Here is a 25,803-nt window from a genome sequence, read left to right on the forward strand (position 1 = left end):
TTTAAAATTACAAATTTATTTTGAAATTCTTATGTATTCACAATTGTTTGATTGGAAAAATTAGGAAGCAACTATTCTTCTTTGGTTTCCTTTTTAAGGGGTAGTATCTGGAACTTCAAGTCATTTCCCTTAAACCGTTTCTGAATAATACGACCTTCATTTTTCAGGTGGGCTGTAATCTCATCATAAATCTTTTCCTGTAAAGAAATGAACAATATGTCAAAAAAGGATAAACAAAACATGAGCTCCAAAAAAAATTAAATTCAGTTAATGGAACAAAATAACTGAACAATGAAAACTGGAAGACCAGATAATTGGAATTAAACAATGGAAACTCCAAATCTGAATATCAACAATACAAGGAAACGATAAGATTGCTACTTACCGTAAAGATGACACACTAAGTTGCAGGCAGGCACAACAAAAAGAGAGTTACACATTGGCTTTTGGCCAAAGCTCATACTTGCCCAAACTGCTGGAGATGGCTATTATGTAGTGAGGTGTGCTTCCTTATGTGAATATAAGTGTGTGGTTTCTTTCCTAAGGAATGCTTTGGCTGAAATCTATTGTGTAAGTGTCTTTTTGTTGTGGCTTAACACATCATCTCTACAATTAGAATTACAAAATAATAATTTCATGTTCTTCGCCAAACATATAAAGCATATTACATCACTTGTGAACAGATTAAAGGAAAAGATATGAAGAGTTCTTGATTACATGATTAGTCCAAAGGCAAAAAACGGGAGGGGGTATCATATTCAGTGACTTGAACTACAAAATAAAGGTGCACTGAAATTATACTGATAAGTAGAATCTTCATGATAATTTTCTTCTCCATTGTGAGTAGACTGAAATAAAATTGTTCTTGTATCATAAGGTAGGCCTATATAATTTTTTATAGACTTCATGTATCAGCAATTCAAAGGAAATAGGTCTTCCCTGGACAAAGAAATAAAGCACTTAGTAAGTCAATGAAGTGAGACAACTTATGAGGCTACAATGAAAGATGAGGTGGACTGGTACACATCTGCAAGCTTAGATTAGTAATTAACTTAGCTACTTGTATAATCCTTCTTTTAGGCAAGTATTTTCCCAGATGATCTTAAATATTATTCACACTGCTTTACAAAAAAGAGGATGCACATGAAGTTCTCAAGACCAATGTTAGTTGTATCTTCCTGTCAGATTACAACTGTGTGTCGGATCAAGACTCAAACCTGGGAAATTTGCCTTTCTTGGTCAAGTGCTCTATCCAAGCATGTCTCATGACCCACCCTCACAACTTTAATTCAACCAGTACATGCTCATCCAAACTTCACAAAAGTTTCCTGCACACTTGAGGGACTACCTATGCCAAACAAGAACGTCGCCTTAATGCTTTCCACATGCGGTGCCTGAGATCCATCCTCAGAGCAACGTGGAAGGACCGAGTGACCAGCGAAGCAGTGCTATCTAAAACTAACTGCAACAGTATTTCAGCTATTTTGAAGCAGAGACGACTCTGCTGGCTGGGACACATCCACCATATGGATCCTGACAGATTACCACGTGAGGTGATGCTTGGAGAGATCTCTATAGCCAAAAGACCTGTAGGATGTCCTGTATTGAGGTTCAAGGACTCCTGTAAACGAGATACGGAGAGCTTTGGAATTGACACAAACAGATGGGAGGCACGGGCTAGCATGAGACCACAGTGGCGTGATGATGTATCATCTGGAATGTCGAAGCATGATGAAGACTTGTTAGACAGATTAAGGCAGAAAAAGCTTCGGAATGCTACCACTGCTGCTTCCTCAGCAACCAGATACACTTGTGACAATTGTGGCAAGAGATGCCATGCTGCCATTGGCTTGACAAGTCATATCAAAAAATGCAACCCATAAACACACAGACACTGCAACAATCATCTACGAAGATGCAATGATCACTTTCAAGTCCTGGTCTGACAAACACTTGTAACCTGCCAGGACATTTCAAATCAGTGCACACTGTACTTATCATCATCAGCAGCAGCAGCAGCATCTTGGAGTTTCCAGCCTCTGGCTGGGTCTGTTTGGAAGATAAGCCTCTCCATCGTCTTCTGTCTTGTCATCATCTCTCCATCTTCACCTTGGTCCAGTCTTCTCCTTTCTTCTGGACACATTCCTCTACTCCTTTCAGCCATCTGTCTCTCAGTCTTCCTCTTGGTCTCTTTCCTTTCAGTTTCATCTCATGTATCCTCCTGGGTATCTTCTTCTCCTCCATTTGCTTAACATGCTCACACCATCTCAGCCTCGATTTCTCTATTTCCTACTGTAATGGTTCCACCTTCATTAACTCTGATCCTCTCATTTCTTAACCTATCTGTCTTTGTCACTCCAGTACTGTTCCTCAAGAACTTCATCTCACTAACTTATACTTTGCTTTTCTCTCTTCCTTTCATAAACCAGGTTTCGGATGCACATGTCAGGAACAGGACACACTATGACTAGTATATAAGATTTTTACTGATTTGGGGTCATCCTTGCTCCATATCAGGCTTCTGACACTCTTCCAAAATACTTCTGCTTTTCTCCCCTGCTCGTTTATTTCTCTGTCATTTTTCCCATCTTTCTGTATCAGGCTTCCTAGGTACTTGACGCTCTCCACTTTCCTAAACTGTTCCCCACCAATTGATGGGTAGTACAGTGCATACTGTACTACAGAGTGAAAATTCATTCTGGAAACAACCCATCATACTGTGTTTAAGACATGTTAGTGCAGCATCCTTTCTCCCAAAGTTGCTACTCCTGCAAGGTATGCACAAGAACTTCATGAAATTTGGAAAGTAGAAGACTAGATACTGGCCAAAACAAAGACATTAGGACAGGTCATGAATCATTATTGGATAGAGTACTCACCCACAAAAGACACAATTCCCAGGTTCGAGTAACGATCCGGCACACAGTTTTAACCTCCAAAGTACTTTCTAATCAGTGCACACTCCACTGCAGAAAGAAAATTCATTCTGAAAACAATTCCCTAGTCTGTGGGGAAGCCATGTCTCTGCAATATCCTTTCTTACAGGAGTGATAGTCCTGAAAAGTATGTAAGAAAACTTCTGTGAAGTTTGGGAGGTAAGAGACAGGGTACTGGGTGAAGTAAAGCTGTGAAGACTGATGGTGAATCAATCTCAGAAAGAGCACTTGCAAGGAGTTCTCAGATTCGAGTAACAGGCCAGCACACAGTTTTAATCTGCCAGGAAGTCCAGATCAAACAATAGAAACTCCAGGATGAAATGTGATATTATGAAAAGGAAAGTTGCCACTCATCATATAGCGGAGATGCTGAGACACAGATAGGCACAACAAAAAGACCACGCACGCAAATGAAGCTCACACACACGACTGCAGTCTCAGGCAACTGAAGCCACACAGCACCTCCATTCTATAGAGAGTCCAGATCAGCGCACGCTCTGCTGCAGATCGAAAATTCATCCTGGCATTGTTAGTTGTCTTTAAACTGTTCAAAAAGGCACTGTACACAATATAAACTGCGACTGAAGTTTTTCATAGTGGTAACTGTTAAAATAAACCTTTTTATAAAGTAAAACCAAAAATTTTTGAGAAATTATTAGTACAATTTCCATCATAAGAAATAAATAATACACTGACATTATTTACCTTCTCTTGTTCACATACATTTTTGCTACCAATGCTAGATGTATTTGAGCAGCTTCTATAAGAAGTCTGAGCAGATGCCTCAGCAGACACCATCAACATCACTTTACTGTTTGCAGGTATTGTCATTTACTGATTTGATTCAGTAAATATGTCATTAGTATAATGGATACAGGGTAATTTATAATTCACTAAAAAAGGGGGTCATGGGGCAAGAGAGGTGACGACATTAACAGAAAAATTTACCAAACACAGGCTTGCAGGTGAAGAGGACTGTTAGAAATTAAAACTATAGAATGGCCACAAGTTGCAAGTAACATTTTATATTTAATAAAAAGTTATATGTGAATTTTGGCTGTTCTACTTTTTCTTTATGAATGAAAAATTTAACTGCAACTTGTGGCTGAGTTACAGTAAATCTTCCATCATATTTAGAAAAATACACACACACACACACACACACACACACACACACACACACACACACAGATATGCACAACTTCACAAAAATGGCCATTGTGATCTTTGGGTGTAAAGGCTCAACTGTATTGAATAGCAGTCTCTGCTGAGGTGTGTAGTGTGAGTACAGATACAGTGTCGAGCAGGATGACAAAGGGATAGCAGGGTGGAGGTGGGGGAAGAAGCTGTAGTACTGCCAGTGGTTAACGTGCAGGAATGTGCTGGGGACACGATGGTGGCCAGCTAGACGCAGCATCAAGAAGCTGTGCTTGGTGGGAGTGGTGAAGGGGTTGCAGGATGGGGGGGGGGGGGGGGGGGGATTCGCTGAGAGGATAGAAGATTTGTGTGAGGCTGGAGTGGAAGGAGCAAAGTGCGCAGAGGCAGGTGGAGGGCACAGGCTTGAGAATGTTGACGACAGGAAAGAGGGTTTCAGGAAATGAAGGATATCTTTAAATAGTACAAATTTCCATCACTTTTAATCTCAATGTACAAGTATAATTTATAAATACCACATTTTGTTACTCAACAGTTGGGTTACTGCATAAAAGTAATTTCCATCACAAATAACTTAAGATTATTTTTAAAGGAATTTCAATACTGCTGCTTTTTTATATGATTACACAATCCATCGAATAATTTCACTTTTATTATAAAATGCTGTTATGAATTGTGACTATGGACACATTTATTTTGTCAAGATTTATCAGTCCTTTTTAAAAGATAGTCAGCTGCAAACAGGATAGAACCATACATATAAAGGTAGCAATATTATGGAAAGGAAAGTTGCCACTCACCATATAGTGCAGATGCTGAGTCGTAGATAGGCACAACAAAAAGACTGTTACAAATTAAGCTTTTGGCCAGTAAGGCCTACATCAAAAATAGACCCCCCCCCCAAACACACACACACACACACACACACACACACTCCCTCACACAAAAGACACAACTCACACACGTGTGAAGACACGTTCACATGTGTGGGTGTGCGTTGTGTTGGCATGTGTGTGTGTGTGTGTGTGTGTGTGTGTGTGTGTGTGTGATCTATTTCTGATATAGGCCTTACAGGCCAAAAGTTTTATTTGTAAGTCTTTTTGTTGTGCCGCTCTGCGACTCAGCACCTCTGCTATATGGTAAGTGTCAACTTTCCTTTTCATAATACAGCATGTACATACTTTTAATTATTTATTGCACAAGAACTAAATATTGTACAGATGTCATACACATTGCATTTTGAAGAGAAGCTCTCAAAGTTCTTTTTACAAACATTTGATATGCGAACCATGATATCAATATGGTAATTAAATTCCTGCCATACCCATCCCAGCAAGGCATCATCAACTGTGGCAGTCGCTTCTCGTATTTTCTCCCGGAGCTCTGCTATCACGTGGTAGAGGTGGTACATACACCAGATCTTTAATGTGTCCCCACAGAAAAAAGTCACACGGAGTGAGATCTGGTGATCAGGGAGGCCATTTCATTAAACAGCTTGCTCCGCACCTGAACTCGCCATGTTTGTGACTAGCGCTGACTATTGGAAAACTACCAAACTGCGCTGTGGCTGTATACATGAAAAAAAAAAAAAACTTTCAGGGTTTCTCTTCAAAATGGCATATGATATCTGTACAATGTTTGGTTCTTGTGCAATAAATAATTGAAAGTGTTCCCAGACTTCATGTACATCCTGTATTGTTAGATTCCATCCTGGATTTTCTGTTGGTCAACACATAAAGGTAGGATAGATTCACAATTTATAACTGAAACAAGTACGAACTACATAATTCTACTTTCTTCAAGTTGAAAATAGCCATAAGTGTTGCACCCTGAAGGCATTTTTGCTGTAAGTTGAGCTTCCCATGAAGACTATTCCATATTAAAGGTGGTCTCTCTAGCACTGTCCCAATGCTAGTGTGCTGTTTCAAGCTGTACTCAAGAGAACACTGCTGCCTTTATTGAAGTTCCTATGCAGAGATGCATCTTGTCTCCTCTTGGATGAGTGAAATCCAGTAGCATGAGGCATTTAGTTTCATTTTAGGACTGTACCATGCAGCATTCACTATCAGTGCACATGCCCCCTCCCACCATCTTATTCACAAGGCGGATAGTAAGCAACAAGGACTCTGAGCTCAAGATTTTCTTTGACTGGGCATAATTTATGGTATATGTTTACATTGAGAGACACATTAGGGCTGATACAATTTTATGTTGTGTGGGACATTTGACAGTAAACAGACAAATTGTCTAGTTTACTAATCATGAATAGAATCAAGGTGTCACCAAGCATAACATCCCCATTCAATAGACAAATCATTACCAATAATGTTATATGTCCACACTTCATGAGACACTTTCAACTAGTATTAATAAATGAACAAGAACTTGCTTGCAACAAAGTTCCATTTCTGCAGGTTTTGACACCACCTTGCTCAATTGCAATGGATTGAATTACCCTGCAGAAGTGTGATACTGAGGCAGTGGCCAACCAGCATCAGCATTGATAACCCTCAATTATGTGCTTAACAATAACCTGTTGGTCTGAAGATGTGGTAACAAAAATCCGGTGTACAATATATATAGTCATATTCAATCTTTTATTCAATGGGAGGAATGATACAATGCTGAAAGTTGTGTGCTCCAGTTTTAAGAATTTTTAAGCATACACTGTGTGTGTGTGCGTGTGTGTGTGTGCGTGTGTGTGTGTGTGTGTGTGTGTGTGTGTTTTAAAAAAAAGGAGAGAGGGTGAGAGACAGGGAGAGGGGGGAGGGGGGGAAGAACTGATGTTTACAATCAACAGTTATACTGACAGACAAAAAATCATAACACCAAGAAGGAGTTATGAGACATAAAGAAAAGTTGTTAGGTGTGTTTCTACATCTGAATGATGGTGCCTACTAAAATTTCATGCTAGTCACATAAGAGTGGTGCTAGCCTTACCACTATGAGATGAAAATCCAGTTTGCCATAAATACACACTGTAACAGTCATGAATGCAAGTAACTTTTGAGATTAGGTTTGATGAGTTGACGTTAGTCAAGAATATCTTTAAGGCAACAAAGACGCCATTATCAACCCCTAACTGAGTTTGAACGAAGTTGTATAGTAGGGCTATAAGAAGCTGGATATTCCTTCTTTGATATTGCAGAAAGACTTGACAGGAATTTAGCTACTGTACATGATTGCTGGCAGTGGTGGTTATGAGAATGTACGGTCGCAAGAAGACTGGGCTCCAGATGGCGACGTGGAACTACTGAGAGGAAAGACCATCATGTTCAGCTTATGGCTCTGATGCATCACACTGCATTTGCAGCAGCAATTTGAGCAGCAGCTGGCACCACAGTGACAAAACGAAGTGATACAAATCAGTTACTTCAAGGATGGCTTCGAGTCAGACGCCCTGTAGTGTGTATTACAGTGATCGCAAACCACCCCCATGTGCAACTTCAGTGGTGTCAAGCAAGAGCTAATTGGAGGGCAGGTTGGAGGTCACCTGTGTTTTCTGATGAAAGCTGGTTCTGCCCTCAGTGCCAGTGATGGCCATTTGTTGGTTAGAAGGAGACCAGCTGAGGGTATGCAACCAGCCTGTCTGCTTGCTACGCACATTGGACCTACATCCGGAGTTATGGTCTGCGATGCGTTTTTGTATGACAGCAGGTTGTCCCGCACACCCTGACACAAATTTGTATGTCAGTTTGGTGATTCAACCTGTTGTGCTGCCATTAACAGACAGGATAACAAGATAACACTCACCCACATACCACTGTCACTAACCCAACATGCTCTGCAACTTGTTGCCTTGGCCTGCACGATCAACAGATCTGTCTGCAATTGAGCACATATGGCATATCTGCGGACAACAGCTCAAGTGTCATCCACAGCCTGCAATAACTTCTGGTATTGACTGACCAAGAGCAAAAGACATGGAACTCCATCCCACAAACTGACATTCGGGCACCGGTACAACACAATGCATGCACATTTGCATGCTCACATTCAACATTCTGGTGGTTGCACCAGTTATTAATGTACCAGAATTTCACATTTGCCAATCGTTTATGTCATGCTTACAATAACATGTGATCTTGCAATGTTAATCGCTTAAATATATAACCTAGAGAAATGAATTCCCAAAATTTCATTACTCTGCATTAATTACTTTTTGGTACTGTGGTTTTTTTCCGTAACTTTTATTTGTTTTTGTTGTTTATCAATAGGAATGAACTAATTTCTTTTGTAACATCAAACATCTAATTACAACTTTTCCAAAAGGTATACTGAAATTTTGGGTAACAGGTAAGACTTTGGGGTGAAAAGGATAGTCAGATCACATTATCTTAAAGTTCAAGGCATAAAGGTTTGTCACAAAATAAATATGTTAAATCAGTGTTACAATGCTGTTGAAAGTATGAGATTTTCAGTAGTTAATATTATAATGAATCAATCGTTTGAATACATTTTCTTTGTTTAGGTGTCATCATCCCCAGTTACATTTTTTGTGAAGATGTGTGGTTAGTGAGCCATTATGACAAGTTCTATGCATGATGAGAATAAAATGGCAGATGCATTCAATTTGAACTTTGACTTCAGTGTGTGATTTAGAACCCCCATATCTTGGATTTGTTTCTGCCATGCATATTCTTGAGACCGATAAAAAGAGATTTTGGCCTGTATTATAAGACTAGAGTTGCAGCAAATAAACCAGGCAGGTAAGTGTGAATTGTAGAGCAGCCATATAGGCGTACTCATTTTACATTTTCAAAAGTTAATCTGCTGACAAATGTTGATGACCTACGCAATTGTAGGTGGAAAGTAATGGCAGTTACATACACAAGTGTAAATATTTCATCACATTATGTGAAACATAAAAAGGAAATAATGGTGTTCATATAGCGTTCTTTTTTCTAAACTTTTCATTTAACTTAACTGTTCTTTATCTTCTACATATAAATTTATGATTTTGTTTCCCCAAACTGTAACAAGAAGTGTTATTAATGCATCTATAACATCTGGTCTCCACTATATGAGAAAGTGATCAAAAGCTGGTAAAATCCTTCAGTCTCAGGTTAGCTTCTCTCCTTTCCCAGTACCAACACATATTTGAAGCAAATGTTTAATTGTAGCTGACAGCATCCAAATGAGGTATCAACTTCTGGAGAAGGCCACGTAAAAACACACAATAATCACGATAATGGAATATTGTGTGGTAACATATTACGATTAAGACATTCCATAGAGCTAAGAGTTACAAATAAATTATTACTTGCTACGCTTTTGAAGTGTCATATCATTCCTCTTGAGAGTAATAATGTTGCACTGTTAGTTTGTTGCTTTTAGAGTTGCCAGAAGAAAGTGGGATATTTGTATGATAAAGACAGAAGGAAAGTACACCCAAGATTTGAAAGTCGTGTAAACGTATAAACAGTACCACAAAGAGGGAAAATGTGGATGGCAGCAGAAAATAAAGAAAACACAGATTAGATTAGATTAAGTTTTAATTCCATAGACACAGAAATGAGATGATCCTCGTGGGTGTGGAACAAGTCAGAAAGTATAGCATAAAAGACATAAAACAAATGACTATAATACTCACTACCCCGAGAAAATGTGTGTTCCCACATATTAGACCCCTTTTTGTACCAAGGTAAGTGATTTTAGGTCTTATAGACTGTTCTTATTTCTAGTACGAATACTACAAATTGAGCTATTGGTTGGAAACAGAGCTATATTACTCATAACAAATTTCATTAAGGAATAAATATACTGAGAAGCAGTCATTAGAATACAAAGTTCCTTGAACAGGTTTCTACACGATGTTCTCGAATTTATACCATAAATGAGTCTCATTACACTCTTTCGCATGCTAAAAACGTTTGCTCAGTTTGACAAGTTACCCCAGAATATGATCCTGTATGACATAACAGAATGAAAATAAGCAAAGTACACAAGTTTTTTTGTATTTACATCTTTTATATCTGATATCTTTCTCACTGCAAATACATACTTGTTTACACGCTTCAGCAATTCTGAGCAATTATTGAGGAATACCATACGCAATTAATTCCCAATCAGATGAAGACTGACTGCTTATTGTACAGGTATTTTGCAACAACATCCTTTGTTTCCTGCTAGCTACATAAGACTCGAAGCATTTCGCAGAACTGCCAGTGACACGATAATATTTTAATCTACTTAAGAGAATGCTATGATTCACACAGGAGAAAGAAAATAATGAGAAAAAGGGTTTATAAAACAAAACAGAGATTAAGTAAATAAACATACATTTATAATACTTGCAAAATCAAGAAAAATTCTCTCTGGCACCAATAACAGAAATGATGTCAATGATAAAATTATTTTGGGTGCTCAAGAGCTCAGCATTTAGCACCCATGCTACACAGCCCAAGACAAGTGTAGTTAAAACTATAAAAAAAGTAATTTTTTCAAGAAATAATTATGTAATTCATGTCACTACAACAAACACACACACACAACACACAAAAATAAACCTTGGACCATGTCATGCCTTCAAACATCAGAAGTGAAGAGGATAAGTACATAGCGAAAGAACTATGATACTATATCAGATACATGTGATTAGAGAAACACTATAAAACTTCCAGAGCCATTCGGCAACAAACTAAAAGCTCCAACCTAACAGATTTAGTTTTTATAACTCAGTACAGCATTACAGAAGCGTCCAATTCCACCCGTCTGCTTTGACCCATGATGTCATTAGCATGGCGGAAATGGCTACTTCCAGCATTATACAAAATGATGACAAAACACACACACACACACACACACACACACACACACACACACACACACACACAAATGAATTAAAATGACACAATAACATCTCCCTCCAAAAATGAAATGAAACTTATGGAACAACCATGGAAAATTGAGAGTTTAGGGTGGAGATAAGATAAATATACAATAATAAATGAACACTGCACCATCCCATAACAAATAATATAACAAAAATTTAATTTACAGCATTCCACTACACTAGCAAGACCACAGGAATTGGACACTTCCCCTGGCCTGTATAGCAGCTATCGATACCAAAAAACAAACACCTACAACTCCGAAAAGTGGAACCAAAACCCCAACATCTCAAAAACCCAAATACCCCATATTCACTACACCAATTAAAACACAACCAACCTATCATAAATACACAACACACAGAACATCACAATTACTACAGAATTACTTACCAACAAAAGCCTCTGGCAATACCACCTACATTGGCCACCACACACACACACACACACACACGCACACGCACTTGTGTGGCATACCACATATACATATTCTGAGTCTGAGCTGCCAGAACTCTCATCAACCTCATGTTGTTTCCACAAACATGACACTTAACATATTCAGCAATAAGACCAAACATCTGCAGAAACTGTATACAGACATCAAATCATCACCCATCTCAGAACATAATGATACACTCATGAACTTCACTGTCATATCCATACCTAACAAAAAATCAATTAAAAAAATTAGACTTCTTTCTGCACAACAAACACCAAACTAATCAGATCTAACAAAAATGCCAAACACATAAACAAAAAAAACCTTAACAACTCACTGAAAACACTACCACAACCCACATTACCACACCAACTACCTAAATTCAAAACCACATTAGCACGAGAACAACCAAAACTCGAATGAACCCAATAACACATGTTAAACTCAGCACATCCACATCCAGCACCTGAGGACACCATCAATTACAACACATCTGCAAACACAATCAACTCAAAAACTCTGTGCCATAGTGATGTCACACGCCACAACACTATTACATCATGAGTTAAAGCAGACAGGTGGAATCGACACTTCCGTTGACCCCTTGATACTCATCAAATTGCTTTAAGACAAACCATCCTTTCTATAACTGAAGGTGTTATGAATTTCTGTAACCAACCAAAATTCTCCACGTCATTTAGCATTATGGATATAGTTAACTTGAGAGGAAACACCTTTTTCTGGCAAATGCATCTCATTTCACAAGCACTGAATAGATTTTGGCAAGTAATACACTACAGGTACAATGATAACTTCCCAAGGGATCTCTCCCTTCAGGGAAAGACTTAAGATTCCTGTTACTATTGGGCAGTTAAAAAACCATATGCTGTCAGTCCAGGAACCTAAAATCCTCTCCATAGAATGGGTGTTGTTGCTCTCAAATTTATTTATTTATTCACACGTCAAGTTCCGTAGGACCAAATTGAGGAGCAAATTTCCACAGTCATGGAGCAAGTCAGTACATGAAGTTACAACATAAAAGCAATAACAGATAAAAATAAAATGTTTATGAAGCCGAAAAAAGTCAAGCCATAAGTTTAAGTAAACGCAGTCAACAATATAACAAGAATCAACTTAATTTTTCAAGGAACTCCTCGACAGAATAGAAGGAGTTACCCATGAGGAAACTCTTCAGTTTCGATTTAAAAGTGCATGATTACTGCTAAGATTTTTGAATTTGAGTGGTAGCTTATTGGAAAAGGATACAGCAGTATACTGCACACCTTTCTGCACAAGATTTAAGGAAGTCCAATCAAAATGCAGGTTTGATTTCTGCCAAGTATTAACTGAGTGTAAGTTGCTTATTCTTGGGAATAAGCTAATACTGTTAACAAGAAATGACAGTAAGGAATTTATATATTGAGAGGCAAATGTCAAAATACCCAGACTCGTGAACAGGGGTTAACAAGAGGTTTGTGAACTTACACCACTCAATGCCCGAACCTCTCATTTCTGAGCCGAAAATATCCTCTTAGAATAGGAAGAGTTACCTCAAAATATTGTACCATATGACATGTTGTTGTTGTTGTGGTCTTCAGTCCTGAGACTGGTTTGATGCAGCTCTCCATGCTGATCTATCCTGTGCAAGCTTCTTCATCTCCCAGTACCCACTGCAACCCACATCCTTCTGAATCTGCTTAGTGTATTCATCTCTTGGTCTCCCTCTATGATTTTTACCCTCCACGCTGCCCTCCAATGCTAAATTTGTGATCCCTTGATGCCTCAAAACATGTCCTACCAACCGATCCCTTCTTCTAGTCAAGTTGTGCCACAAACTTCTCTTCTCCCCAATCCTATTCAATACCTCCTCATTAGTTACGTGATCTACCCACCTTATCTTCAGCATTCTTCTGTAGCACCACATTTCGAAAGCTTCTATTCTCTTCTTGTCCAAACTGGTTATCGTCCATGTTTCACTTCCATACATGGCTACACTCCATACAAATACTTTCAGAAACGACTTCCTGACACTTAAATCTATACTCGATGTTAACAAATTTCTCTTCTTCAGAAACGATTTCCTTGCCATTGCCAGTCTACATTTTATATCCTCTCTACTTCGACCATCATCAGTTATTTTACTCCCTAAATAGCAAAACTCCTTTACTGCTTTAAGTGTCTCATTTCCTAATCTAATCCCCTCAGCATCACCCGATTTAATTTGACTACATTCCATTATCCTCGTTTTGCTTTTGTTGATGTTCATCTTATATCCTCCTTTCAAGACACTGTCCATTCCGTTCAACTGCTCTTCCAAGTCCTTTGCTGTCTCTGACAGAATTACAATGTCATCGGCGAACCTCAAAGTTTTTACTTCTTCTCCATGAATTTTAATACCTACTCCGAATTTTTCTTTTGTTTCCTTTACTGCTTGCTCAATATACAGATTGAATAACATCAGGGAGAGGCTACAACCCTCTCTCACTCCTTTCCCAACCACTGCTTCCCTTTCATGCCCCTCGACTCTTATAACTGCCATCTGGTTTCTGTACAAATTGTAAATAGCCTTTCGCTCCCTGTATTTTACCCCTGCCACCTTCAGAATTTGAAAGAGAGTATTCCAGTTAACATTGTCAAAAGCTTTCTCTAAGTCTACAAATGCTAGAAACGTAGGTTTGCCTTAAACGAATGAAAATAAGCAAAGTAGACTAATTTTAGTATCAAATGATCACTCACTTCACATACCATCCCAACAGTAAAAATGGCAGCATTAAATCTTTGAACAAGATCCTGAATGTGGGCTTCCCATGGCAGTTTACTGTCTATCTGAACATCTAGAAATCTGAACTGTTCAGTTTCACTAATCGTATGCCCATTCGGCGAAATTAAAACATCAGGTCTGGTTGAATTGTGACTTAGAAACTGTAAAAACTGAGTCATACTGTGATTTAGCATTAGTTTATTTTGTGCAAGCCATAAGCTTAGGCTATTTGAAACCAAGCCAATGTTCCACACAACATCCCTTACTACCAAGGTAGTGTCATCAGCAAACAGAAATTCTTTAGAGTTACCCTAATACTAGAGGACATATCATTTATATAAATAAGGAACAGGAGTGATCCCAACACTGACCCTGGGCCCCCCCCCCCTCCCCCCCCATTTGACTATACCCCACTCAGACTCCACATCACAGGCATTCTCAACATTGTGAATACTGTTCATTTGCTCTCTGTTGCTAAAGTAAGAGATGAATCAATTGAGAGCTACTCCCCGTATTCCGTAATGGTCCAACTTCTGGAGCAATATTTTGTGATCAACACAATCAAATACCTTAGTTAAATCAAAAAATATGCCTAGCTTTCAAAACCTTTTGTTTAACCCATCCAGTACCTTACAGAGAAAAGAGAATATAGCATTTTCAGTTGTTAAATGACTTCTAAAGCCGAACTGTACATCTGATAGAAAATCGTGAAGTATAAAATGGTCAATTATCCTTTCATACGCAGCCTTTTCAGTAACTTTAGCAAACACTGATGGCATAGAAATTGGTCTAAAATTGTCTACATTATCTCTTTCGCCCTCTTTATATAGCAACTTTACTACTGAGTACTTTAATCGTTCAGGAAACTGACCATTCCCAGAGGAAAATTACAAATATGGCTAAATACAGAGCTAACATGTGCAGCACAGTACTTAAATATTCTGCTAGGCACTTCATCATACCCTTGAGAATCCTCAGTCTTCAGTGATTTAATTACTGACTCAATCCCCCCTTGTCTGTATCACAGAGAAGTATTTGACATCAATCTCAGAAAGTCATCTGCCAAGAAAGTTATATGATTCCCTGTAGAAACTAAATTTTTATTTAATTTACCAGCAATGTTCAGAAAATGATTGTTAAATAATGCACATATATCTGATTTATCAGTAATAGAAATATTTTTACTACGAACTGACTTTATATCATTGACCTTGTGTTGCTGACCAGACACTTCCTTCACAACTGACCATATGGTTTTAATTTTATCCTGTGAATTAGCTATTCTATTTGCATAGCACATCTCTTTGCCTTCCTAATAACATTTTAAGCAACTTACAATACTGTTCGTAATGGGCTACTGTAGCTTGATTGTGACAACTTCTAAAATTTTGATATAATTCCCGCTTTGTTCCACATGACATCCTTATCCCACTAGTCAGCCACCCGGGTTGCCTTTTATTGCTAGTACCCCGTTTAGAACATTCTAATGGAAAGCAACTCTCAAAGAGCATGAGAAATGTGTCAAGGAAAGCATTATATTTGTCATCTACGTTATCGGCACTATAAACATCCTGGCACTCTTGTTCCTTGAAAAGGTTTAAAAAACTCTCTACTGCTGTTGGGTTAACTTTCCTACACAGTTTGTAATTATATGTGACATTTTTTGATTACAAAAGCCTTTTAGTGTTAAATTTGTGCATCTAGGTCTGAAAGGCCATTCACCCTTTTACTAACAAAATGCCCATCTAGTAATGAAGAATGAATAAAAATATTGTCTATGGCTGTGCTACCGTTTCCCTGCACCCTAGCTGGAAAAAAACACAATCTGCATCAGATCGTATGAATTTAGGAGATCTACCAACATGCTTTTTCTTGCACCATCATATACAAAGTTTATATTGAAGTCGCCACATATAACTAATTTCTGGTACTTCCTATAAAGTGAGTCAAGAACTCTCTCTAGCTTGAGCAGAAATGCTCTGAAGTCAGAGTTAGGGGACCTATAAACAACAACAATTAGAAATTTAGTTACACTAAATTCAACTGCCCCTGCACAAAATTCAAATATCTGCTCAATGTAGTGTCATGATACATCTGTGGACTCAAATGCAATACAGTTTTTTACGTACATAGCCACTCCCCCACCCCGCAAGGAACTCCTTGAGAAACAGCCAGCTAATCTGTATCCTAGTAAAGGAAGCCTCTGAATTGTCAAATTATTTAAGTGGTGCTCCGATATACCAATAATTTCAGAGTCAATATCTATAAGCAGTTCACTAACTTTATCTCTAATACGTCTTATATTTTAATGAAATGTGCTAACTCCTTCTCTACTTGGAAACATGATGTCCTCTCAAGGTGAGCCCTTATTAGAGGGACTTCCTTTAAGCAGGTATACCTATCAGCTGACTTCAATCTAAAAAAGGTGAAGCTCTAACACCAACTACTACAGGAATTTTTCCATAGAGTGATCCCACCACCACCCACTACACTGTCACCTATAAGCTTTGCCAGCCTCCCCTTCCTACAGCTATTGAGGTGCAGGCCATGCATGGTGAAACCCGATCTACTGATAGACCCAACTGGCACCACTGAAATGTGACCCATGCCCTCTGCTATCAGAACCCTCTCCAGCCCCACGTTAATGCGCCTAACAACCGCGCATTAAGATGAGGCCGACCATGATGCTGAAACAGCTGCACGAAATGCAAATTAGTGCCACCAGTTTGAATAGTTATATTTAGCAGGTCACCACCTACAGTATATCCGTGTCCCTATCACGACTGTTCCCTGCTCCACCCACTATCACTACCTGATTCTCCTGTCAGTCAGCTAAGCCAACCCTGCACTAGGCTTCACAATGCTGGTGACTTGGTACTCACTCCCTAACACTTCCTGCAACTGCTGGCCCGCACCTCTACCGTGCAAACTACCTAGCAGCACAACCTCCTTCTTTCTGTTAGACTTTGCAACTGACCTAGGCCTCCTAACTGTTGAGGACTGCTGCATGTTCCCTACATCTACAGCTGCAAGAGGTTCCTCTCCACTCAACTCTGACAGTTGGTCAAATCTATTGCATATATACAAAGTATGACTGTCTGAATACCCCCTCCTCATAGCCGCCTTCTTGCCAACTGCCAGTTCCCATTCCCCACCACCCTTCACCATCCTCAACCTATCTAGTTCCTCCTTTGTGCGTTGTAACTGCACCTGAAGGGCACAGATCTTATGCTCCTGGTCCTCTGTCAACTTATTTCTACTAAGATTCTGCATTCCCAGGAGAGGATGTCGCTAGAATGCCCACTGGCTTCCCCACTGTATTCCCCAATGAAAATACTATGAACAAATACCACACTGTAACACAATACTCACAAACCTACGACAGAACCCACACTTCTCACTCATGGTAAAATTTTACAGTTACTGAAAAAAACTATATGTCTACGTTACCTAAGTTCAGCTACACCAGAAGAACTATTTATAGAACTAACAGCAGTCTCGAAATTCTCTGTCTACTAAGAAAGCAACTAGCCTACTTGTATTAATACTAATACACCACAGCTAATACCAATACCAACAAAACTTCACAAAATTATTAGCTAAAACAAAAAATTCAAGCAGCCACCGGAACACTCAACGAGGTTAAAACACTAAATGAAAATTTTACTGATACATTTCACTAGAAACAATAAGAAATGTCAGCTGAAAACTAAAGCACAAAATTTACTAAACGACTTGAAAGCACAGAAAACTCTAAAAAACACAGCAAGTGAATGTTTCCACAAGTTTATTACATCGTTATTTCGCCACAAACAGTACAACACACAGCTGAAAACAAATTAAATTTAATAACTGTGTAACAGTGCATAAATAACTTTGTCAGTACTTAGCTTCATAACACCCAATCCATGGGATGTCTTAAGAGTGAGCATCTATGGCAATAATAATAATAATAATAATAATAATAATAATGGTAACGACACTGCTAGCCAACTGGAAAATGATTCAAATCCAAATAGAGGTGTTTTGCAGGATATGCTTCCTGCAACCACCTTAGAAGGAAAACAAAGACAGAGGATGAGATGGTCAGATGAAGTTAATCGACACCTCATGTTCTGTTAATACCAAGCAACAAACCTAGGAGCCAACACAAATGGATATAGATCACAAGTATACACAACATTTATTACCAGATACCCAGAATTAAAATTTTTAACAGATCAACGACTGGCTGATGAGATCCGTGTAATAATAAAAAATAACAGGATACCCCAGTCAGAATCAGAAAACATCAAACAACAAGTACAACAAATACTGGAACAAAATAATTTGCAATCAGAAGAAGAAGAAAATACAGTAATGGACTCAAACATCCCAGAGCAAACAAACAAAGAACAACACGCATCAATTAAACAGTCAGAGGAAAACGAAATCTTAAGACAGCCACCAGAACAAGCACAAATAGAACACGAAATGACGCACATGTTAGATATAGAAGAAAAATTTCAGCTGACATATATAGAATACAAAGACACAAATACAGACATTAGACCATTCTTGCATAGACCGCCAAATAACCCACAAGTCGAAACAACAACAAAAAACTATCAACACAATCATACACAACAAAATAAATGAAAACACAACTATGGAAGAGTTACAACTACTGGTTTATATAGGAGCACTCACTACACTAAATATACACACTAGGCAGAGATCAGAACCAACCAACACCCAGAAGAAACCCACAAAACCAGCATGGCAACACAGGCTACAGATCAGAATAGAAAAACTGAGAAAAGACATCGGACAGCTAACACAATTTATAAGAAATGAAAAGTCAGAAAAAAAAACGAAAAAGGTTAGGTAAAATCTCACAACAAGAAGTGATAGAGCAATTAGATGAAAAGAAGCAGATATTACAAACATTGGCCAAACGACTTAGAAGATACAAAAAAAGTGAAAATAGAAGGAAACAAAACCAAACATTCAACACAAACCAAAAGAAATTTTACCAGACAATAGATAACACACACATTAAAATAGACAATCCACCAAACATAACAGACATGCACAGTGGATACAAGCAGAAACAGATACATACAAGATGATACCACAAATGCCTGAAGTGATAATTTTGCAACATGAAGTCACCCAAGCAATTAATTCTACTCACAATTGGAAAGCCCCTGGAAAAGATAAAATAGCAAATTTCTGGCTAAAGAAATTCACCTCAACACATTCACATCTAACTAAATTATTTAACAGTTACATTGCAGACCCATACACATTCCCTGATACACTTACACATGGAATAACTTATCTGAAACCTAAAGATCAAGCAGACACAGCAAACCCAGCTAAATATCGCCCCATAACATGCCTACCAACAATATACAAAATATTAACTTCAGTCATTACACAGAAATTAATGACACATGCAACACAGAACAAAATTATAAATGAAGAACAAAAAGGCTGTTGCAAAGGAGCACGAGGATGTAAAGAGCAACTAATAATAGATGCAGAGGTGACATATCAAGCTAAAACTAAACAAAGGTTGCTACAATATGCAAACATTGATTACCAAAAAGCTTTTGATAGTGTACCCCACTCATGGTTACTACAAATATTGGAAATATACAAAGTAGATCCTAAATTGATACAGTTCCTAAACATAGTAATGAAAAATTGGAAAACCACACTTAATATCCATACAAATCCAAATAATATCACATCACAGCCAATACAGATTAAGCGTGGAATATATCAAGGAGACTCATTAAGTCCTTTCTGGTTCTGCCTTGCTCTGAACCCACTATCCAACATGCTAAATAATACAAATTATGGATACAATATTACTGGAACATACCCACACAAAATCACACATTTGCTATACATGGATGATCTAAAACTACTGGCAGCAACAAATCAACAACTCAACCAATTACTAAAGATAACAGAAGTATTCAGCAATGATATAAATATGGCTTTTGGAACAGACAAATGCAAGAAAACTAGCATAGTCAAGGGAAAACACACTAAACAAGAAGATTACATATTGGATACCCACAGCGGCTGCATAGAAGCGATGGAAAAAACAGATGCCTATAAATATCTAGGATACAGACAAAAAATAGGAATAGATAATACAAATATTAAAGAAGAACTAAAAGAAAAATATAGACAAGACTAACAAAAATACTGAAAACAGAATTGACAGCAAGAAACAAGACAAAAGCTATAAATACCAATGCTATACCAATATTGACCTACTCATTTGGAGTAGTGAAATGGAGTAACACAGATCCAGAAGCACTCAATACACTTACATGATCACAATGCCACAAATATAGAATACATCACATACATTCAGCAACTGAAAGATTCACATTAAGCAGAAAGGAAGGAGGAAGGGGATTTATTGACATTAAAAACCTACTTTATGGACAGGTAGACAATTTAAGAAAATTCTTTATAGAACAAGCAGAAACTAGCAAAATACACAAAGCAATCCCTCATATAAATACATCGGCTACACCATTGCAATTTCATAACCACTTCTACAACCCTTTAGATCATATAACATAAACAGATACGAAGAAAGTAAATTGGAAAAAGAAAACACTACATGGCAAGCACCCGTATCATCTAACACAGCCACACATCGATCAAGATGCATCCAACACATGGTTAACAAATGGCAATATATACAGTGAGACGGAAGGATTCATGATTGCAATACAGGATCAAACAATAAACACCAGATATTACAGCAAGCATATTATTAAAGATCCCAATACAACAACAGATAAATGCAGACTTTGCAAACAACAAATAGAAACAGTAGAGCACATCACAAGCGGATGTACAATACTAGCAAATACAGAATACCCCAGAAGACATGACAATGTAGCAAAAATAATACATCCCAACAACTTGCCATACAACATAAACTAATAAAACAACACGTTCCCACATACAAAAGTATGCACCACAAAATGTACGGGAGAACGATGAATACAAATTATACTGGAACCGAACCATTATAACAGATAAAACAACACCACATAACAAACCTGACATCATACTCACCAATAAAAAGAAGAAATTAACACAACTAATCGAAATATCCATACCCGATACAACAAATATACAGAAGAAAACAGGAGAAAAAACTGAAAAATACATCCAGCTGGCTGAGGAAGTCAAGGTCATGTGGCATCAGGATAAAGTTGACATCATAACAATTATACTATCAACTACAGGAGTCATACCACACAATATCCACCAGTACATCAACGCAATACAGCTACATCCAAACATATATATACAACTACAGAAATCTGTAATTATTGATACATGTTCAATTACCCAAAAGTTCCTAAATGCAATGTAACATATACTGTACAGTTAAAAGGAAGTCACGCTTGATCAAGGTCCGCATCACTTTCCATTTTTAACCAGGCATAACGTCTGAGAAAGGGATGTATAATAATAATAATAATTTCATGTGCCTCTATGCCCTGATACAAGGGTCTCGACTGGACACAACTTGTGTGATTTGTGTCGCCAACCAACCACAGTAGCCCTATTGAGGGGTTGAGGACACACAGTTTAAAGTGGTATCCAAACCACACGTTGTCACTGATGAATCTTCACATCATTGATTGGTGAAGGCTAGTTTAAATGCAGGTTGAAAGATCTTCATGGTTTGAATGGCATTCAACCTCGTGACCTCTCTGTTTACAGCATCACACTTGACCACCAGATCAGCAGGTCCTACTATTCATGGAATGAGGATAAATATAGGAAAAGGAGTACATTATCTGGGCAATCCTAATATAAATAAGGTATGGCAAGTGCCTCCGAGGTTGCTCTTTACATCTGTATCTCACATAGAGACAGAAAGTCTTTTTGTAGATGTTAGTACCATCCTCACAATGCAGGTTAACTAAGCCAAGATCCCCATTCCTTATAACAAACAACACTCCACACCATGGAATAGTGTATTGCTATTGCATGGCAAGAGCTTATGAATACAGCATATTAACAGCAAAGCTGAATGGGCCTACAGTGTATTAGGAGCACAATCCTTGCCAAGTTCCAAGACATCCTTCACCTAGTCTGTACACATCCAAGATAGCCACAATTCCTCAAGTTCATTGCCTTTTGGCATGACTGAGAAGTGGGTGAGAGATGAGAATTATTGAATTTATAGATGGAGTAGTAATTCAACTTGTAAACCCTTAATTCTTTAATGATTCAAACTCGCATGTATAAAACAGCTTCAATCTTCTGATCACTTTACAAATTAGTTAATGTGTTAAATATTTGATGTTAAGCATGTAAGTGAGAAAAAGTTTAGAAAAGATTTGAAATTACATTTAAAGTGTGTCAGAAGTTGCTAAGTGTTCTAATGATCACACACTGAATGATTATAGTCATGGTAACCTGTACTCCATTTTAAGCAAAAGTAAGTTTTTCTCACATCTCAATGTTAATGACATTGTATCTCCCACATTATGTGTTGTACAATTAGATAATTTTGTAGGTATGTTTAGTGGTGTGTGTGGATACTGTGCATAAATGTAAGAAACAGGGTAAATATGTTGCAAACAGAATTAGCAGTAAAAAAAATTACATATTAAATTGTCATGCCTGATTGATAGTTTTAAAGTCTGAACAGTGAAAATGTAGTAAGCGATAAACTTTCTATCTTTCATCATTTTGTGAAGGGTGTCAGCAAGAAAAAGTTTCATAGAGATTTGAAATTGTGTGTAAAGTTTAAGTCACTAAGTGAGCTCAATTTCAAATACCGGAAGAATATAAACAAGATATATATGACGGTAGTATATGTTCCCGAAAGAACAGTTACCATGGATGACCATGTAGCTTTGCTAGAAATGAAATGATAAGTAAATGGACACCGTAGCTGCAAACAGGCGTTGATGTACTTCACTGGGGACATGTTGAAAATGTGTGCCCCGACCGGGACTCGAACCCGGGATCTCCTCTATTAGACGCACTACGATTGTAGTGGTGTGAACCTGTTGGGAATGTAGATCTCACGGGGAGCGTGCAAGGGATAAGTCCCTGCAGACGCACTATCCACTGTGCCCGCGGTGGCTCAGATGGATAGAGCGTCTGCCATGTAAGCAGGAGATGAGGTATGCAGCCTCAAGATACACACACAGTTTCCGATTGTAATACTGGTCTTATTGTGTTAAAGCCCTATCATAATATTATGCCTTTTAATGAGTTAGCCTAGATCACGACAGCATTTTAAATTTCTAAATTCAGTCAATAATTATACGAAATATTGAAAATCAAAGTTTTATTGCCACTGGAAGCCATTAGCTATGCAATATGCAATTGGAAACATGAACTGGGATAGCTATGTAGTAACACAACTAGGATGCGATGGGCAGAGGGACCATAACAGGTACTGTAACGCAAAAGAGTGTAAAGGCAAATAATGGTTTTTACTAGACATTTGTGAACTGCATGATTCACTGAAAGGATTGTTATCGTCATGCAGTTCAGACAAGTTTAAATGGCATGGAGAAATCGGCTGCTAAATTCAGTGTGGTGTATAAAGCATACATTAAACAAATTTTACTTTTTCTGGGTTACTTTGAGAATGAAGGAAAATAATGTGCACTCTTGTCACATTATACTTTTATTAAGTACAAAACACAAATAAATAAAAATAAAATACGATACACTATTTCTACATAAAGAGTTTGAGTGAGACAGTGACTGCTCCTGCGTCTTCCCCCTCCCTGAAATCTAGGTTTTGGTAAAGACTGATATATATATATGGAAGAAAGATATCTTAAACATACATGTGTTCCACAAGGGGTTTTCTAAATTATGTCTGGACATATCAAAATCATATTGAAGTACTGACCAACATGACAACAATAAAAACCTGTGTATACAGAAGATAACTGTAGAAACTAACATCTCCAGGAAAGTAAACCAGATCTCTCTCCTAAAACAAACTTAACTGCTCAAAGTTCTGGTATTAAGTGAAATGACCAGCCTGTTTTTAGGCTTGCATAGCCTTCTGCAATTCTTGCAGATAGAATCAAAAAGGTTATACTGTTAAAGCAAACAATTATAGGATTTGGTCCAAAAGTTTCCTATGATAATAATGAATAAAGGGTCACATAAATGCAACAAACTGCGTAAACAGCTTCAACAGCTTTCATATACCTGCAAACCAGGATTTGCACAAGGTCGGGCTATAAGAAATGTTAGCAACGAAAAGCAACTGATTCAAATGCAACGATTTTTCATCCAAAAGATGTAAGCCATTTAACACGCATAAGATGCACTTAATTAGAAAATGATGAGGGAATCTTCCAACAATGCATCTTACAAATTCGGAAGTAAACTGTGAAAACTTGGTTTGAAGTAAACTTTAATGTACCATGTAAGCAGACCTGGCATCCTACAGCCCAGTAATACAAAATTTTCTCCCTTGGTAGTAAGAAAATCAGAAACACAGGTGGCAAGGATTGTTACGACACACGGCCATTCAGCTACAAGTACTCAAAACAATGGTTACAACAGTCAGCAAATTTTCATAAATAAGCACAACTTGTTAATCACCAGGCAGTTCATTTCTTGGGAACTTACACTTTTTGACTGATCTGGCTCATCACCACTAATGACAACTCGTACTTCAAAGTTCTTAGCTAACCATTTAGAAATGTTCTTCAATCTTGCATGTAAGTCATGGTCACCTATTTTAGTCGTCAATGGCAACAGTTTGGAACCTTTAAAACCGGTATCCTTTTTCAATTTCTTTAGATCTTTATGTCCTTTCTCTTCTTCTAGATACTGGGATTCAGTAAGAAGCTTGTACACAGGCCTCTGTTGGCTTGAATCTAAATCTGGTACTTTCAGTAATTTTAAATCACGCCTCTTTGATAGCTTTTGTGCTTCTTCCAGTGAAACTACTGAAATACTTCCGTCCGTACCATGTAATGTAATTTTAGGGATATGTGGTTGCTTTTTTTTCGTTCCTATACTCTTGTCTTGATTTGTTTCTAATTCATGTTTTGTCACGTAATTAATGAAACCTACATTTTTCCATGGCACTGCGTGTGACAATAAAGTTGCTGGGATGATATGACACCTTTCATTCGTAAAGTGTTGCATCAGGCGCTTACCGAAACACAGACTTTTGGTGGTTCTACTAGCCATTGGTACGCACTCGTTTTTCTTCCATGCACACAGTCCCTGTTAAAACATTTATGTTAATATTTACACATTCATACACAGTCCTTATTACTGAATTCACCGTTGTGAAGTAAGCGGCGCGACTGATCCTTCTATATACAAACAAACCAAAGCAAATATTCTAAAGATAGTGCATTTTTGGGGTTCACATTTGTTTACAAACATTTCAATAACAGTTGTGTTGAGGTATGATAATGGATGTGGTGGAAGTTGTGACACAGATAGCGCGTGTTTGAAAACAGGAAATGGGCTTTGTATATCGTAGCAGCATTACGCTTTGTTGTAAGAAACTATGTATTCGTTTCCCATATTCAGTGCGGGCGGAAAGGAAACAATGGTTCCGTTTTTCTCAGAGGTTAATGTACGCGTTTTTATACCGGTATCCTACTGTAACAAATATGACAATGTTCAATAATTTCCTGTTAA

General features: G+C 37.9%; 2 protein-coding genes across 4 annotated transcripts in view; one reads left to right on the plus strand and one right to left on the minus strand.

Annotated features, from left to right (window-relative positions):
• LOC124787807 (translation initiation factor IF-3, mitochondrial) lies at positions 1-25,498 on the minus strand. The gene is made up of 2 exons (XM_047254732.1): positions 24,772-25,498; positions 1-197 (listed from the first exon to the last, which is right to left on the minus strand). The coding sequence occupies exons 1-2, from the start codon at positions 25,339-25,341 to the stop codon at positions 72-74; spliced, it is 696 nt and encodes a 231-aa protein (XP_047110688.1). The 5' UTR covers positions 25,342-25,498; the 3' UTR covers positions 1-71.
• LOC124787804 (translation factor GUF1 homolog, mitochondrial) overlaps positions 25,440-25,803 on the plus strand; it is a 141,645-nt gene continuing 141,281 nt past the window's right edge. Inside the window, exon 1 of one of the 3 annotated variants that reach the window (XM_047254727.1) lies at positions 25,440-25,732. In XM_047254727.1, coding sequence (XP_047110683.1) covers positions 25,623-25,732 — 110 coding nt within the window. In that variant the 5' untranslated portion in view covers positions 25,440-25,622. Of the gene's footprint in view, positions 25,739-25,803 lie in introns of all 3 variants that reach the window. The other 2 variants (XM_047254726.1, XM_047254728.1) reach the window with 2 other exon arrangements.

Source organism: Schistocerca piceifrons, chromosome 3, assembly GCF_021461385.2.
Source record: "Schistocerca piceifrons isolate TAMUIC-IGC-003096 chromosome 3, iqSchPice1.1, whole genome shotgun sequence".
Classification (NCBI taxonomy): Eukaryota; Metazoa; Arthropoda; class Insecta; order Orthoptera; family Acrididae; genus Schistocerca; species Schistocerca piceifrons.